The 18,753-nt window shown below is 38.3% G+C and overlaps 1 protein-coding gene across 1 annotated transcript; it reads left to right on the top strand.

The window, feature by feature from the left end:
* Nucleotides 1-1,288: 1,288 nt before the first annotated feature.
* Nucleotides 1,289-18,297, top strand: lypla2 (lysophospholipase 2). Its single transcript, XM_034124859.1, has 10 exons — nt 1,289-1,386; nt 7,641-7,733; nt 10,841-10,872; nt 12,015-12,080; nt 12,329-12,376; nt 12,526-12,596; nt 13,419-13,492; nt 13,603-13,704; nt 14,218-14,388; nt 15,978-18,297. The coding sequence occupies exons 2-10, from the start codon at nt 7,656-7,658 to the stop codon at nt 16,026-16,028; spliced, it is 693 nt and encodes a 230-aa protein (XP_033980750.1). The 5' UTR covers nt 1,289-1,386; nt 7,641-7,655; the 3' UTR covers nt 16,029-18,297.
* Nucleotides 18,298-18,753: the final 456 nt, after the last annotated feature.

Here is an 18,753-nt window from a genome sequence, read left to right as displayed (position 1 = left end):
TACTTTTCGTACTTTTAATATACTTTGATGCTTTTACTTTCTACGAAGGACTTTTAATTGTTGAAGTAATATTTTTTACTTTGACTGGTAAAAGATCTGAGTACTGAGTACTCTGGACAGGCCAACACATCCACTAAGTAGTTGTCCGATAATATCGGCCAGCTAGCAGTTATGTGATTAGATCATACGCTAAATGGGTTTCCTTCCATAATCCAAAATTCTGTGTTTGTCTTTCCTCTGATTTTATCTCTGTGATGAGATGAATTTCCAGCAGCTGCATGGTGCGTTGACACAGTTAATTAAGTAGGCGTGGACCAAATCCAAGGCTTCCTGCAGTAAAGGTCCGAGCTGTGATTCACTTTATAGTACAAACATGTCACTTCCATGGTGACATTTGCCCAAATGCTTAATGGCATCAACTCCCTGAAAACAATCTTATCACCTAAACACTTGTTTATCCTTTGTTTTTCCAGCAAGGGGCTATGTCATGTTATGTTGTGTGATTTCATTGAGTAATGCAGTGTGTCATCATGCAGTCAGCACCAGGTTGTTAGTGCATTTATGGCAAATTGTATGATCAGTGTTAGAAAAGACCATATGTTAAAAAAGGATCTTTGAGCTCTATATTTTCTTTTCTTTTTTAAATAGAGCAAAATTATATAATCACTGATTTATAAATTATTGAATTTATATTCATATGTATTAATAAATGTTACATCGATTTTTTTTTAAACATGTTGTAGTCACAAAAACATGACCAAGCTATAACTAAATGTGAGTCTACATCACAAAAAAAATTAAAAGGTTCAATAAGAAACAGGTTACAAACCACAAATATTTCTTGCCATTTTACATATTGTACATTTTTTCAATCAAATAATTAAGAATCAAACAAATAAGAGCCTCGTATTTCTACCCTTGGTCATTCAGTTGTTTCCACAACCATGATGATCAGATGTCATTATATATATATAAAAATAAGAAGAAATGTGGAAGTGATAAATAGATTACTGCTGTTTTCAATGCATGCCTATTATTTATTCAATATTTTTTTCAATAGTGTCTGATTTATATTTTGAATAGTGGTTGGCTTTGTGTTGTTTCCTGGTCAATTTTCATTTACCAATGTAGTAGCTGCATAGCCGTCACATAAGGATACAATTAAACTTCGGAAATGGTTCTTAATTAATAGTATATATTATTTTGCAGATGTTTAACCTATATATTTACAATATAAACGAAGTTCATATTATAAAAACCATTAAAAAGACCACAATGGTAGCTACAGTAGGGCGTTGCTATGCGGTGACGTCCTGGCCCCGCCCCCTGCTTGTGTGCGGCCAGTACCGGAAGTTCCGTTCCGTCGCGAACTGGGAAAGCAAAGCGGTAAGTGTAATGCATTTGTTCTGCTAGCGGGCCTCGGATGTTCATTTTAATCCACTTTATCCAGGTCTTATTTGATTTTTATTAGAACATTGTGTTGCTTAAGGTGTCTTCTAAAAACTACCCGTGTTTGAGGTCCGAATTCGATTCAAAACGTTAGCGAGAGGTAAACTAAGAGAGAGACACCGGCAGGAGACAATACAATGATGTTAGCTAGCAGCTCTACTACAGCTAGCCGCGGTTATTGTGCAGTGTGTGTGTGTGTGTGTGTGCGCGCGCGCATGGTGTGTGTATGTGCGCGCGTGTTGGCCAGCTATAAACCGAGATTAAAGCCGAGCAATGGGAGAAGTGTTTTTTGGGGCAGGAGAGGCTTTGCAGTGCTGAATGCCATCACTACTAGTAATGAGGACGGATGGGTCGAATAACCATTCATTGTCTCCTTCCTCTTCGACACCCACACCCCTCGCTTCCTCTGCTTCAACTAAAGCTTTTATTTTTTTATATAACCGATTAATCCTTCTGCTTTCACTTTGTTCTCTTGACTGCGGTTTCTACATCGGCTAGTAGTCGCGCTATTAACCTCAAGCAGCAGCAGGCGGAAAGCTGCTGGTGGTGTGTATTAAAGTAGGAGGAACGAGGGGGGTGCCGTGCCTGTCACTCATTGCCGCATATTATCCTGTTTGCCACCCATCCGAAGCCATTGAGCCAAAGAGCTGTCAGAATGCAGCACCGGGTGTTTGTGTGTGCCTGTTTGACGACCTTACACACACAAACTGCAGCACGACTTTGTTTATGTGTGTGTGTGTGTTTGATTTGAATGTAATTGGAGTCATGCAGGATGGCGACTCCTGATGTGCTTTAAGTTGAATGCTGCAACACAGGAGGCTTCTTCCTTTCCTATCTCGGTGTTTCTGTCACCTAAAAGTATCACAGAGCAGTCATAAAGAGTCCAGTTTATTAATCATGTGACAATATTTCTATATCCTAAAAAAACAAGTATCACTTGACTATAGCACAATGTTTAATATAAAAAATACCAAGATGACCACATGAGTGACTATATCCACTAACATTTGATAATATCCATTTTCATTAGGGCTGCAATTATTTTTCACTATTGTTAAAAAATAAGAAAGAAGGCTCATCCCATTTTCTCCAAGTCCAGGGTGATTTCATTAAATGTCTTATTGTTCAATACAAAAACCTAAGATATCCACATAATTTAACGTATAAAAAATTGATAAAGCCACACATCTCTATTATTTATCAATTATCGACATAGTTGCTAATTATTTTCTGTTTTCGGACTGGTTACATCTCTATTCTTTGTATCAATCAGCTTTATCTCTTAATTCAACCTGTAACAGAAGTTATTAATGGGCATTTCAGGGCTTCGGTAGATATACAATACACATTTTGTTTGATAAATGAATAACCAACTGAGGCCTGAAATGATAAGTCGACAAACAGAGAATTAATGCCAGCAGTTTTGATAAACATTTGATAATTTGATTATTGTGTAATGGAACGGTTTTATGTTCATATTCAAGGCTTGTTAATTTTAGACTGAGTGACTGATTTATTGGACCATCAAGTCATATTGAGATCTTTCTATGGGATCTGAGAACTTTTCAATGCCGTCATAACTAGACCAATAAACGAATTCCAAACACAAATGAAGAAAATAACTGTCACAGCTCTATTCTAGCTGTTTACATGAGGAGAAGTTTAAAAGGTTCTCATAAATCAAATTGGCAACATGCTTCATTATTAATCTGTGAAGCATGCTCTAAATAAGCTCCTCTGCCCGTGAACATATATAGTTGGTCCTAGATTAGATTGACGTTGTGCTACACATCCTGTTTTCAGTTGTTTTGAACACCCAACCTGAATTGGACAAGATGCTGGTACACAGCGTGACACTGTTTTTAACCAGCAGCCTCCTCCAGAAGCATAGAGAGCGAGCCATTGTGTCTAAGCTCGCATTGAAAACCCACATGGTTATTTGTGCTGGTACTCTGGGTTACGGGTCACTGTGAACCTGCTAAACAATAACAGGTGGCGAGTGCAAAAAGGGAATAAAAGTGATTAATCGCCTCTTTGCATGTTCTGGCATGTTTAGAGAGCTTCTTCGAACACATTATCCCATGTTCCTGCACTCCTCCTCCTCCATCTTTATCTCTTACTGTCTTCCACTCCTCTTGTGGTCTACTATTAGTTATATTATCTAAGTGGCTCTGTCTGTTCCCATCCAGGGCTAAATTGCATTTATTTATACCCTCAGTTAGAAATTGGGGACAATGATCAACTTGTGATGCACATGTTAATCCCACAAAATGTGTCTAAGCATTTAGTTGAGATAAAAGTACTCGCATCTTTTACTTAAATTAAATTACCAATTCCATCATTTCCCAAATACCTATTTTACAGAAAAATGTGCCCAAATGAAAACGATCATATTGTTTTTGCAAAGAATAAGCCACTGTTCCTGATGTGTATTATTATATCTGTCATTAGTAGATCATAATACTTAAGCATCAGTATGTTGGCCTCTTAATGTGGAGCTCTTTTTAAACTTCTTTATATAATTATGTAGTCAATCTGGGTGGTCTACTAACTCGGACTCCCACTACTCTAAAAGGTCCCAAGATAAATGTGAGGGGTCATCAGATGGTTAATGATAGAGAAAAGATAAGAAAATGACAGAGGAAATCAGACTAATTGTGACAAAGGGCCTCAAGTAGACACATCACTTGTTTTATTCTGTCATTTTACAATTTATAATATGTTTTTTAAATGCCAAATCCTAATTTAAAAAAAGGATATAATAACTACAGCTGTAGTGTGAGATGTAGTGTAGAGCTGCATAATTAATAAAGATGTGATGGAAATCACAACACATAAAGGCAAAATATGTGAAAGTAAATGGCACAGAAGTCCAGGTCTACAAATGGTATTCTACAGACTAAATAAGAAATGATCTGAAATAATGAAACTATTATCCATTTCATATATACAATTATCTTGTTTAATTCCCTCTAATATTGTAAATGATATTGTATTTGCAATATCATATTATGCAGTCCTAATAGTGCAGTAAATGTGGTCAAGTATGAATAAAGAGAAGCCTACCATTGAAATACAAGAACCTTAGAATGGTACTTAAAGGGGTATTTTTTTCGATTTCTAAATGGCTCTTTATTATCGCAGTGTGTGACACTCCCGCCCACCCTCTCTTCACCTCACCCGGCGGACTTTTGCTGTCGGGCTCCTGATGCTCACAACATAGAGGCCGTCCTTCTACACACTGCAATGACTCAGTGCTGGAGGAAAATTGTCAAAATATCACGTTAAACTGACTGTAACACGAAAGCGTGCATGTAGAAGATGTCCTTGAAGCTTCACAATAGAAATGTGTACAGTTCTGAAAGACTGTTTCCTGTTGCTTCACTCTGCCCCGTTATTATTCAACTATTACTCATTTATCAAGGGTCTGGATGCAGGGCATTAACTGCCTTTTTTCGCCTACACTTAATCACTAATTCATCGTCCACTTCCCCAGGTTTTTGCTGAGATTATGACCTTCAGATGTTAAATTGTCACGTGCCAAAGAGCAAACACAAAGTCCACACGGGTGAAACTAAGCAGCATTTAGCTGCTCGGCCGTAGCAGCAGAGGAATTTTAACACACGTAGAGTGTAATCCTGCTCAAGGTTTACCCATTAACCTCTGCGTCTAGACATTTCAACGTCTCCCCGCCACCTATTTTCTAACCAGGCAGCATGGCGTCTGACCCGCCGTCTGTCTTGCCTCACTTTTCCCCACATTAACACAAAGTGAAAGGGCATCATGAGGAGGTTTTAGTGCTCCACTTTACTGTAAAGCAACCACCTGATCTCATGCTTTGTATCGATGGCTTACTCATAGCACAGGGATGAATGTCTGCAGAGTACAGTAGAGGGGAGGGGCTGTGTTACATTTAGTTAATGAGTCTCGCCGCCTGCTGACAAACACACACACCTCATGACTGCTGTTTGGGGTCCAGCTTCATTTTGTGTGTGTGTGTATACGTGGTATGTTCAGCTTTGTTGTTTCTGTCTGCGTACTGAATGGCTGCATTGATGACCAGCCAGAGTTGTAACTGACTGTGAGCTGGTCATTGTGTCCGTTAGGTCGTCTAAAACGACATGACGATACAACTGTACACCACACTGCCCATTACACCCTCTGCAAATAACCTGTTTTGAATAAGCTCCTCTTGTTTCAAACTTTAAACATCCTGGTTATTAGAACATTTAGTGCTTTGACTTTGCAAACAGCTTACAAGAAAGTAAGATGTAATAAACATGTTTATTCTTTAGCAAAAAAATAATTGAAAACAGTTTTTGTGCTTAAGGGAGCCCTGTTATACCCTACAATTTATATAGGTTTCTTATCGTTTTTCTAAATTATACAATATGACCAAAGTTATCATGCTTTCCATTATAAAAGTAAGAGCTGCATTTATTATTGTTCAATTGATGAACCAAACATGTATTTAGCTTGACCCATTAAGGGCAGCACTTAGGGATGTCCCGATCACCTTTTTTTGCTCCCGATCCGATTCCGATCATTTGATTTTGACAATCTGCCGATACCGATTTTTGCCGATCCGATCTTTATGCAATGCATTAAGAGAAAAAAAAGGTAACAGATAACGGCTGGTCATCCAACGCGATGAATTCAGCTATCTTGGCTGTTATTTTTTTGGCCTTTTCACTGTTCTGGGGCAGTTTCTCTTTCCTTTTAAAAGTCTCTGAAAGTGTCGGTTGTTTCAGTGCCGTTACCTGAGTGGCCGCTGTGTACTCGTCGTGTTGTTGTTGGGTGTTTGTATTAGATTGGTCGTGTTGACCGTAGCTCTGTTCTTTCCACCACGTGGAACCTCCGCCTTGCAAACATTGCATCTGGCTGTTACACTGCCTTCGCTTTCAATTTTATAATACTTCCAAACTCCTGACATTTTCTCTGTCCCGACTCCTGAGGCACCAGCTGAACGTAGCCTCTTGTTAGCTTATTGCTACTATTAGACACTGCGCCCTGCCCACTCTGTTGCCAGATTTGAGAGAAATAAGCAACCAGGTCTATGAAAACAAGCCCAAAAGAAGCAACACATACATGATGTTGTGTAATTTTAAACCAAAACTAAGGCCTCAGGATGACTTTAAGATGTGAACATGGTCATTTTTGTTTTGTAACATTAAATATAATAATTTAAAAAAAAAATTCCGATCCCCGATTTTTTTCTCCCGATTCCGATCTTTTGAAAATCACGTGATCGGCTCCGATCCCCGATCACGTGATCGGATCGGGACATCTCTAGCAGCACTGATATAGATACTATGGAAAGTAATTTGCTTTTTACATTAAACTAATACTTTTATCCATTATCATGATATAGATCAAACATATTTGTTTTTAAGACTTGGGACTACGAAATGATAGGTAACTTTTAGGTCAAAAAAATCTATTTGCCAGTGTTTTTTAGTAGATTAATTATAATCCCCTAGAGGAGGTCAGGTCCACCACCCACTTATAAAAAAAAAAAAATAGCACTTTACCCCTGCTTACACCTATATGCCGTGATCTGATTATCGAGCCTTCACTGTAACAGTCCACACTGTACACTGTGTATATGCGTGTGGATTGTTGCAGTAGAAAATTCCACTGTAGCGCCCGGGACATTAATGGGAAACCCTACATGTTTGAGCACCCTCTATGAAACGTCAAGCTACCCCACAGCACCCCCAAAAGAAATATCTGGCGCCGCCACTGCTTGTGTTGCAGATTAAAAACACAGCAAATAAATAATGTTGGTAATATGTATAATCAAATGAATCAAGTTCCCGGGGCTGATTCATTAGAAGAAATGTTGACTGTTGATTAGCGTAAAATAATATATTTGTATTTTTTAAATCATTTAGCATCCAGTAAATGCTCCTGTAGATAAGGGTCTAACTAACCTCCCTAGAACCACGTGAATAAAATATGTATAGTCTGAACTGTAAGTGGATTCTTTAATATCTGTCATGTGAATAGTCTTATGTTTAATATGTGCAGTAGGCTCTTGAATTATGTGGACATTTAGCAATTTGCTCTGAAATGTATGAGTTAAAAAAAAGCTCTTTGTTGAGTCCTAATGCACATGACAGCATATTTCTTGTGTGTCCACACTGTTCGCACTGAGCTGACCCTTTTTCTGTCTTCTCTTCTGCCTGCAGTACCTCTCACAGTGTATGTGTGGCAACAACATGTCTGTTCCGCTGCTCGCCGAGGCTGTGACGGTGTCTGGGATGGAGAAGGAGACTGCGGCGGTGAGTGGAAACTGGAAAACTTAGCGTATTATTACTCGGAGCATCTTACAGTCACTGAGCAGTTGAGAGCTGGTAGAGAGGAGATGTCTGGGTGACTTCCAATACTAGTGCCGCTCCATTTAAAGTACATCAGACAGTCATTTTTAAGGGATATTAAAACCAGTACTTTTACATCCAATCCTCTATACTTTTGGCTAGAAGATGAGCCTTTTCTCATGTATCCACATGTGTATAATATCCCTTTATTTGCCTTTCAGACTAATTTTATCGATTGACTCATTTGATATCAAACAACGCAATAAAAAATTAGGAAAATTAAACTCAAAGGAAAAACAATTAAATAAAGATAAATCCACAATAGAATAAATTATATATTTTTTATTAAAAAAAGAAAGACAACAAAAACGATATATATAGACATTAAGGCCTAGTGGAAAGCGCTTGAGAATAATATGGTTTTAGTCTAGATTTAAAAACTGAAATTCCTAAGTGGAAATATATTGTTGTTCGGAGGCAAACAAATAAAAAACTACACTGTATTTATACTCATTTATGAAAAAGATTTGAGGAATATTTAAAATTGGTTTGACACTGTCATTAACACTTGGTATTAAGCTTAAATCTGTTTTAAGTAAAACAGAGATTTTCATCACTCCGTTATTTTCTAATAACTTGTTTTGCTTCTTTTTTTTATATTATCTTAGTGATATGACTTGATATTTTCAGTCTATACACTTTGATTGTAATAGTTTCCTTAAAGGTGGGGTAGGTAAGTTTGAGGAACCGGCTCGAGATACACTTTTTGTTATATTCCATGGAATGCTCTTAACATCCCGATAGCAATGAATATTATATTATATATATTTATATTATATATAAAAAGTGAAAAAAAGCCGGCCCGGCTAAAATAACTGGATGGCCTACCTGCCTGTCAGCCTTCCATCTGTGCACAAACTTATCTTGTGCCCTCATTGGTCATGTGCGCGTTCGTGTGTGTTGGAGGAGGAAGTAGCAGATTTCTTCTGGCTGTGTATTTTCAAATTCTAGCGCACTCGAGCTGGTTTCTCCAAAATGACCTACCCCACCTTTAAGTATAATAAGCATTACTCTCCAATTGTTGAATTTTCAAATCGGGTGCAAAGCGCAGAATTTTGGATAAACTTTAAATAATGACAACTGGCAACAAAACGTCTGGTCAGATATTGCCATCAGGTTGTTCCTGACACTCTCAGTTTACATTTAACATCAGAGAATTGCTTCTTCCGTTTGATGATAAACAGGGTTTTGTATTAAAGTATTTGAAAATGTCAGAGTCCTTACCCTAACGTAAAAACACGATCCTTGGTTTGAAAATAACACGTTAAAGAGGCCCTATTATGCTTTCCCTTTCCTGTAGTGTGTTATTTAAGTCTTTTTGCATGTAAATGGTCTGCAAAGGCTAAAATCCGGTAGTTTCTCTCCCCCCCCCCCCCCCCCTGCATGAAACGCCTAAATTGGACTCCATCGTGTACTTCGGTAACATAGCGGCATCATTGTCACACTCACACTTCTATTGGCAAGCACATCTCTAAGCTGTTGACCAATTGCAACAGAGCCTGCAAGCTAACCAATCAGAGCACTGTTCAACTTGTGATTGTTGCAAAGAAAGATTAAATCATGCCGCTGTGATATCTTTCCTTGGTTGTAAAAATAAGCGACAGAGCATTGTTATAGCATCTGATAAGCTTTCAAATGTATAGATCTGTTACTCAATCCTGTATCCTGGGCTGCATTGGGTCATCTCACCTGAAACCATAGTAACTAGCCGCTAAATGCTTTTAGTTAGTCATCATTTCTTTCTTCATTATGTAATTAAAGTTTGATTACACTAGTTTAATTTGTAAAGGCTGCAGTAAAGGATCATTAATTAAATAATTGATGCCGCACATTTGCGACATTTATTTTACATCCTGGCAGGGCTTTTTAAAAAAATGATCAGGACATAATTTCTCATGCGAGAGTGTCTGAAAATGCAACACCTGTAGCAGGCCGTGTAACAAGCACAGTACAGGGAGCACACATTCAGATGCTCAGCTGGATCTGAGTGTAAAAAGGATCTGAGCCGTTGTCAGGTACGGAGCGGGCATTTGTTGAACACTACAAAGCCGCGCTCCCCTCAAACCCTACATGGAAGAAATGTGTTTTGATCTGAGCAAAGACAGCTGAGTCTCTGATTTTCAGCCAGCGAGCAGGGAATTGCCAGATTTCTAAATTGTTGTTATTCCCTTTCATGGTTTCTTTGCGGGGAGCAGCGTTTGTGGAAACTGCCAATGAGGCGGTATCGAGGCAAGAATTGTAGATTGGCACCTGATTTTCTCTGTTTTGGAACAAAAAGGCACACTTACCACTAGTACATTGTGGACTACAAGATAGATGTAATGTGATTAAATATCTCCAAGTTCAAAGAGAGTTTATTTTGGGGTTTTCCCTCCAGCAATTAATGTGTCAGAAGTGAAAAATCCCTATCAGAAACTTCTCAGTATCTTTGTATGTGGAGGGTTTGTATGAAAATGCTTAATTTGATCCCTTGTGTTTTTTGTAAGGTTAGTCATTTGAATGTTCTTGTTATCATAATCTGGTGTTTCATCAATCCGTCTTCATATGATCTGTTGTCTCCTGTCGTCTCACAGTAGATGTCGAGCGAACCGGAGCTAGATTGATTTAAATGTGTGGGGAAATTAAATGTTTTTTTCATTTTGCTATGAGAGACTCTTTCGAAAACTTCTAAAAATCAATAGTTTCGTGCTGCCGTAAAGTCTGCAATACATCAAAAGCAATCTAATAATGGAGTAATAGTGTACATATGATTATAAAAAGAAGAAGCAAATCCTCTTTTCCAAGTCTTTATCTGCTGTAAGAAAGGATTAAAAACATTGACAGTTTAACATTTTATTTTATCAATAAATAATTCTGTTAACATTATGTTTCACATTTGCTATCACTGGTCAGCTGTTTGAACCTCAATGAAAACATAACTAATGTTCCCTGTTTCTTTGTGCATATTGTCAATATTTTGGAGTCATAAAGTGTAAAGAGAATGTTCTAACCAGCTTTCTTCTGTGCTGCAGGTGATATTCCTTCATGGATTAGGAGACTCAGGGTGAGTGATGTTTAGTTATTAAAGCAGCCACTATGAACAATGTAATAAGCCTGTTTTCTAATTGACTAGTGAAGTGTGGTGTTATCTTAATGAATATCTTAATACTGTATCTTCATTCATGTAAAATGTGTCCTATACAAGAAAGACAAGAACTACTAGCTTTGTGCATCAGATGAATTTGGACGTCTATTTGTTTATTTTTATTAAACCGGCCCATGGTTGTTATTCTACCTGCCGGCCAATATGCATAGAGTGGTTTGGTGTTAAACATTTTAATTGATTCCCTCAATCATGTAGTTTGATAATAAACCACTGACAAAAAAACATGAATAAATGATTTAAAAGGCTCTCAAACCATCACTCCATGCTGGGTGACTCACTTACACAGATGTTCAATTGTGTCAATAGAGATATAAAAAAAACTCCTTTGGTGGGTGTTTTTCTCTAAAGTGCTTAATTCAGGGGTCTTAAAAAGTATTAAAAGTTGATAAATCAATTTAGCGAAAATTAAGGCTATTAAAAAGTATTAAAAAGTATTAAACGGCATTTTCCAAGGTATTACATTTTGTAGCTTGTTTTCAATGAGTATATAAATTGTCCAAAGAGGTTGTATTCTACAGTCTGCCTGAATGTAATCATTGCGTAGGTGTGTAGTGTGATTCTGTGTAGTTTATTCATGGCATCCTGTTGGATTTGACGTCATCTGAACAGGACATCGCACGCTCACTGCTTGATAGCGCGCGAAGGCCCGTTTACGCCGGTTGTTAAACAACATCGTTATGGGGAAATGCAAGTTTGGGTCCAACTGGTTGGAAGATAAGGAGGGAGGACAATCAATACTGTTGTATAGTAAATGTGAGGTAAAGTGTGTCGCCAATGTAACCGGTTCAAACTCGAAGTGGCGATGAGGTCTTAAAATGTATGGAAAGGGTCTTAAAAAAGGTCTTAAAATGCATTACATTTGACTTCAGGATTCCTGCATATACCCTGTTAATTGTACCTCAAGTGCAAATGAAGTGTTTTTTTATTTGTAGGCCATATACAGTGTTGTACTAAGTTGTTACACATTCTGGTTTTGATACTACCTATCTGTTTCTCATCCAGCTTCAGCAAAATAACAAATTCTCTCTGTTTTCTTTTAGGCATGGGTGGGCCGACACTTTGACGGGGATCCAGCTGCCTCACGTCAAGTTCATCTGCCCCCACGCGTAAGTCTTTTTTTTCCCTTCTCCGATATCTTATTCTGCTTCTTTTTGTGGGCTGGAAGGAATTCTTACATAACATTTTATTTTATCAATAATTTGCATGATTGTGTGAATAAAAACACAATTTCCATCTCTATTTTAAAGCCAATTTGCGCTTTAGGTCAAACAATGCACTTGCGTTTAGCTGCAGCTGGACTCCTAATCTGAGATTCGTGTTTTCATTTCTCTCCCTCCCTCTTTGCCCCTCGCAGGCCCCCGATTCCCGTCACTCTCAACATGAATGCGATGATGCCCGCGTGGTGAGTTGGCGTGATGAAAACAGCCTTTTAGCCCAACACTGGATGCTATTGTTTCCGTGGAAACCACAATAGGCTCCCATAATGGCATTGACAACAATGCGATTGTATCTTTTGAGTTCCGTTCAACGCTCGTCTCTTCCTGTGTGCAGGTTTGATCTAAAGGGTCTCAGTCCCGACTCCGCGGAGGATGAATCTGGAATCAAGAAGGCAGCAGACAGCAGTAAGTTTAAGTGTGCACTGTGATGTTACATGATTAAAACACACAAACTGCGTCCACCTCTTCATGATTGACACATTTTCATCACATCTTTACAGTACACCTCTCACCTGTTAACACTTATAAAACTATATAAAACAAATTCATTTCTGACCCTTTGTTTTCAACCTTGATTTTCTAACTATCAGAAATGTTTTAAAGACCTGAGTCCCCCCCTGGTGGTCATAGAGCATAACAACACCTTAAATACAGTGTGACAAGGAAGGGCAATCTGCAGGGCCGCCCCTGGCCAACTTGTGGCCCCACGCAAAGTTATATGAGGCCCTCTGTGTCGCGAGCGTCTACGGGGGGGGGGTGCTAGTGGAGTCTGCGTGATCGGCCTGTAGGGTGAGGCGGCCCTAGCAATCTGCATTATACATTAAGGGTTCACACAGAGTCTTGAACATTTGGAAAATGCTAAATTTGAACCAATAGGTTTTTTTAAGATTTGGAATATACTTTAATTCAAATATACTTTCTAAAAAAGCTTGATCTGCACAAAAAATGCATAATGTGGTGCTTCATTGAAAGAAATCACTCAAATAAAAATATTTAAAATGAACAATCCCGTTTTCATGTTGTCTCATAGCAATTCATAAAACGTACGCCCGGAGCATATCCTAAACGAAAAAGTAAAAGATATAAACGCGTTGCCGTGAGCGCTAAACTTCTCTATTGTAAATATTCTTCCTGGATTATCAGAAAAACTGATATTTATATAATCTTGAAAAGCTTTATATCTTTATATATATTGAATAACACAAATTTGTTCTTGCTATCTTCTAGTCAAGGCCATAATCGAACATGAGGTGAAAAATGGGATCCCCCCACACCGTATAATGCTCGGTGGCTTCTCTCAGGTTGGACTTCATATCTTACCATGTGTTATATTCCACAAGAGAAATATCTCTGAATCAATGTAATAAGAAGTGTGGATTAATAACGCTCTGCTTCCTGCACCCCTCCTCAGGGTGGAGCCTTGTCCTTGTACACCGCCCTGACCTGCCAGCATCAGCTGGCCGGCGTCGTGGCCCTCAGCTGCTGGCTGCCGCTCCACAGGAGTTTCCCATCGGTACAGTTATTACCTATCATAATGGGGAGAGGTTATGGTTCTCTGCCTCCTCAATCCAAACTTGTTTAATTGGCTTCTTTATTTGATTTTCCTAGCATTTGAAATGTGTTTTTTGTGATTTTCCAAATATTCTCATTGAGTCAAAGAAGAGTGTTAATGTTAGGGTTTGTATTTGTACTAAATAAATACAATTATTTGTATTTATACTTATGTATGTAAAATCATGTTGATGTACAGAAGTAAAACAGATTATATATATTATAGAGGTTAGTTTTTTGACAGCAGTATCAAACATAAGCAAAGTAAAGGGGAAAAAAAGAAAGTGCAAGGAAAATTTTTTTAGCAAAAGAATGTACTAGGATCAAATAAATATTATTTTAAAAGGTATTTCTTCTTTGTACTTTGTTCTCCTAGTTTTTCACTGAAATGATCAGAATAAAGAGAAATACTAAATGTAATACAATGAGACCTATACAAATAAAAAGATAGATGAAAGCTGTGTGTGTCCTGCAGGCTTCCAGCGGCCACAAGAACCTCCCCATCCTGCAGTGCCACGGTGAGATGGACGGCATGATCCCAGTGAGGTTTGGTGGCATGACGGCAGAAAAGCTCAAAACCATAGTCAACCCTCAGATGATCACCTTCAAAACCTACCCAGGGCTCTCTCACAGCTCCTGCCCTCAGGTGTGTGTGTGTGTGTGTGTGTGTGTGTGTGTGTGTGTGTGTGTGTGTGTGTGTGTGTGTGTGTGTGGTGTGTGTGTGTGTGTGTGTGTGTGTGTGTGTGTGTGTGTGTGTGTGTGTGTGTGGTGTGTGTGTGTGTGTGTGTGTGTGTGTGTGTGTGTGTTGTGTGTGTGTGTGTGTGGGTGTGTGTGTGGTGTGTGTGTGTGTTGTGTGTGTGTGTGTGTGTGTGTGTGTGTGTGTGTGTGTGTGTGTGTGTGTGTGTGTGTGTTTGTGTGTGTGTGTGTGTGTGTGTGTGTGTGTGGTGTGTGTGTGTGTGTGTGTGTGGTGTGTGTGTGGTGTGTGTGTGTGTGTGTGTGGTGTGTGTGTGTGTGTGTGTGTGTGTGTGTGTGTGTGTGTGTGCTGTGTGTGTGTGTGTGTGTGTGTGTGTGTGTGGGTGTGTGTGTGTGTGTGTGTGTGTGTGTGTGTGTGTGTGGTTTTTCCTTCTCTTGCCCCCGCTTCCTGTTTCCACCGGTCTCTCCAGTTGTCCCTCTTTGCACTCCCCCCCCCGCCGCCTCTTTTCCTTCCCCCCATGTTTCCGCTTTCTCCCCCCACGTGTCCGATTCAGGGCCTTCCCCGCTATTCCTCCGCGCTCTCTAACCATACAGGTTCACCCAAAATTGTCTTGACAGAAAATAAATTCGCAATTCCAGAAACCTGAAATATTCCCTCTCTCTTTGCATATTTGTTGAGGCCTTTCTCACTTAAGTCTGTCTTCAATACAAACGTTTTCTTGTAAATTCCCATGTTAATGCTTTTATTTCTACACAGTTGCAGTTAAAGATAGGCTGCACTTATATTTTAAGTATTACACTATTTGTAGAATAAGACTCTATTGGTGGTAGGATTGTTTTTGACTTGTGTGATCTCAACATTTCCAATAACCCCAGAGTGTTGTAAAGTCCCAAAGGGAACAACGTGGTTTAATGCAACCAAATATTCAGCTTATAGCAACACAAATTGTTTGACGTTTAGCCTTAAAAAAAACTAGATTTTCACTGAAGATAACAAAAGTTGCTCTCCAGCTTGCACAATATGTATGTATGAGATATAGATATATATATATATATATATATATATATTATATTATATTATATTATATTATATGATATAAATTGAAGTAGAATGTGCACACTTGTACTTTAACTTATCAGAATCAGAAATCCTTTATTAGTCCCACCAAATGTACAGTTTTACAGCAAAAAGTGTCATAGCAGGTAATAAAAAAGGCATGAAATAATACAGAATAAGCTAACTTAATAATATAGAGAAGAAAAGCACACATTGGTTATACTAGAACAAAAATAAAGACAAATAAGTAGGTAGGTAAGTAAGTACGATTCTGATTTAATTTGGCAGTCTAGCTCCAATCCCAAAATTATAATTTTTACAACCACAATAATGATGTCATAAAATATTTGTGAAACATCATTTAAACCCCTTAGTCGAAGCCTTAAGCGTTAAAAAAAATGGTTACACTTCATTTAATTGTTCCAGTAAAAGTATCATCTGATTAATTTCTTCACTGTACCAACATTTTCTTTGCTCTCTTGCAGGAGATGGCGACTGTAAAGGAATTTATCGAGAAGTATATGCCCCGAGTCTGACCTCACCTCACCCCCACTGTGACCCTCTGAGACACTGACCTCTCACGCCTGATCCGCCATTCTCCCACAGGAAACAGCCATGAGCACCCCCTCTTCCACACACATCAGCAAGATGACAAACACGCACACACATTTAATATTGATTTAATCCATACTGCTACACATAACATACTTCTCTCAAATGCAGTCCTTCAGACACTCATACTGAAAATGCACTGATTTATTCTAACATTAATAAGTGCTAACACTCACAAGTCTTAGCCTTTCGGAGGGAGAATACTAAACTCACATGATACATTCCCTTTGGTTTTATTTTAACCACCTCTGTCAGTCGCTTCCACACTATCAAATTTTTACCTCATCTTAACCTCCAGCTGTCACATCCTCTTTTGCTTTCGGTCTTTCGTTGCTGTGTCAATATGTAAGACATTGAGTCAGATAAGCAGGTTAACAGCTACATGATTCTGTTAGCCACCATGCTAAGGCGCAGTCAGACCGAATTTCACTTCCCAATCATTTCCACACGGAATGGGATGCAACACATTTACTCCTAGTCAGGAATTTACCTTTTTCCTTTGGTTCAATCAGATTGAATCAGCAAAAATATTATCTGTCCAATGCACAAGTTTAGGAAAGGGGAGTTTATTGTCTTGCTTAATAAATGCATGGTACAATACTACAATCAGAGCATAGATAGAAACAAAGCTAAAGACCATTACAATGTTTGATAAAACCCTGCCCAAGCTTTTTCCTGTCCCCTCCTACATTTGTTGTGCTACACCACACGAGTACATTTGGCCAGATTAAATAAATTCAGCCATGTGAAATTCTGTCCAACTACGGCTTTGCTTCAATGTCAGTCCCACAGAATCTGGTTTCCATCCCACCACACAAATTCTAAACAGCAGCCTGTCCGAGTCTTGCATCACTAACCGCGTACGGAGGCCCCTCTTGAGTAATCTTTAACAATCATACACGAGGGTTTTACATTCCTTTCTTTTTTTTAACGGGTGTAATAGAATATCTTGAAGTACATGAAGAAAAATCCAATTGAAATAAACCAATCAATCCATGCTTTTGCCACGCTGTGCTGTTTATTTCAAAACGTCCACATCTGCATGTTAACCTATTTCTGCTTTCTGATTATTATTTTTATTACCTCAATTGATTACAAAAATATGTAAGATTGTAGGTATGAGTTGCATGAAATAAAACATCGCTCCAGATGTTTGCTGGCCGGCACAGACTGCACACCAGTGTCGCTTCACTGTCCCACACACACACTTTTTCCTCAAACATTCTCCCCATTCAAGTGTTCCTGTTTCAGCATCTGCCACCCACCACCCTCCTCTTCATCAGTCCCAGTGGATTTTCAAAGTTCTTTTTGTGTTTAAAACCCCGGAAAAACCTGCTAACTATATCTTCTTCCACAACACCGCAGCAGTCCAGAGTTTTAAACCGTACACCTTTTTTTTCCTAAGAAAATATTCACTTCCTTGCTCCCTGCTTCGCCAACACACTGTAACCCACTAATATCCCATATAAGGTCAGATTTAAAATGAATCCCAATGCTATTATAGTTAACTTCTTAAAAAATAAAATGGCTATACACTGGGAGCTTTGGCAAGAAGCTGTTCCATCATAACTGAAGGGTGATTTTACAAATAAAAAACAGTAAACCTTGAACATCGTGTGATCCTTGAACATAGGAGTGTAACTCTGAGGAGTTTGTGCTTAAAAATATATATATATCAGGTGTTCTGCATTTTCCTTTGTGAATGGTTATTTTGCTCCTCATGATTAATTGTTCTTTGTTGGTGTTCTTCACCCTGATTTAACAAAAGAAAAGGAAGGAACACATCTGTTTGATTGTTGTTGTTGAATCAGTGAATGTCTCTTCCCCCGTCGAGTCCTTTTGTTTTCCTGTGACTCTGAATCTGATGCAGCCCTGCCTTCATTCTACGTCTCTGTTTTTAGTTTCTTCTCTTTGACACCTTTTTTTGTATTCATTTCTTACACTTCCCCTGTGTGAAAAGGTCTTGTGTTTTCTCTCCTGGGTTGTATGTTGTCATTGGTTTTTACTTTCATGTTTTTGTTGTTTATTTGACTTATGTTTTGTTGCGTTTTGTCGCTGTTGTCATCTCATCCTTTTATTGTTTGTTTTTAATTATAAGCATTAAAAAAACATGTTTAGGTGAGACATGATGGTCTCCAGTTTTTTGGGTTTTTGAAACACCTGTATGCGGAATAAATGACAAAAAAAAGATTTCTTTAGAGTTGAGTGTTTTTCATTCTCCGTAGCTTGATATTTCTGATATTTTTCGTGAGATACATAAAGACTGATCACTAGCAGGGATTTCTGTTGGTCAAAAAAGTACACAAGGATTGACAGACAAGACTGTCTGGGTCCAAACAATTATAATATACATTAATAGATAGACTTAAACTGATAATAAATGTAACTAGTAATGATTTGTTGGTCCTTTTCAATGGTAATACAGTCAGTAATGTTTGTATAATGCAAAATGAAAATCCCATTCAAAATACATCCAGAAATATATAGGCTACATCTGTTGTGAGAATAATGTTGATTCTTTTTAGCCATGACTAAATACCTCTACATTTAGATGATAGTTTCCTTAATAGGTATATTGTGTACATGTTCTACTTTAAACAAAAAAGAAGAGACAGAGAGGTTGGGAAAGAGAGCTGAATTAGTTTTTTT

Source organism: Trematomus bernacchii, unplaced genomic scaffold (genome assembly GCF_902827165.1).
Source record: "Trematomus bernacchii unplaced genomic scaffold, fTreBer1.1, whole genome shotgun sequence".
Taxonomy (NCBI): Eukaryota; Metazoa; Chordata; class Actinopteri; order Perciformes; family Nototheniidae; genus Trematomus; species Trematomus bernacchii.
This window is presented reverse-complemented; position numbering and strand designations above follow the sequence as displayed.

Coding starts and splice junctions, on each gene's coding strand:
- lypla2 (XM_034124859.1), top strand. CDS start 7,656: ATGTGTGGCAACAACATGTCTGTTCCGCTGCTCGCCGAGGCTGTGACG. Junction 10,873..12,014: donor CATGGATTAGGAGACTCAGG/GTGAGTGATGTT, acceptor GTTTTCTTTTAG/GCATGGGTGGGCCGACACTT. Junction 13,493..13,602: donor TGCTCGGTGGCTTCTCTCAG/GTTGGACTTCAT, acceptor ACCCCTCCTCAG/GGTGGAGCCTTGTCCTTGTA.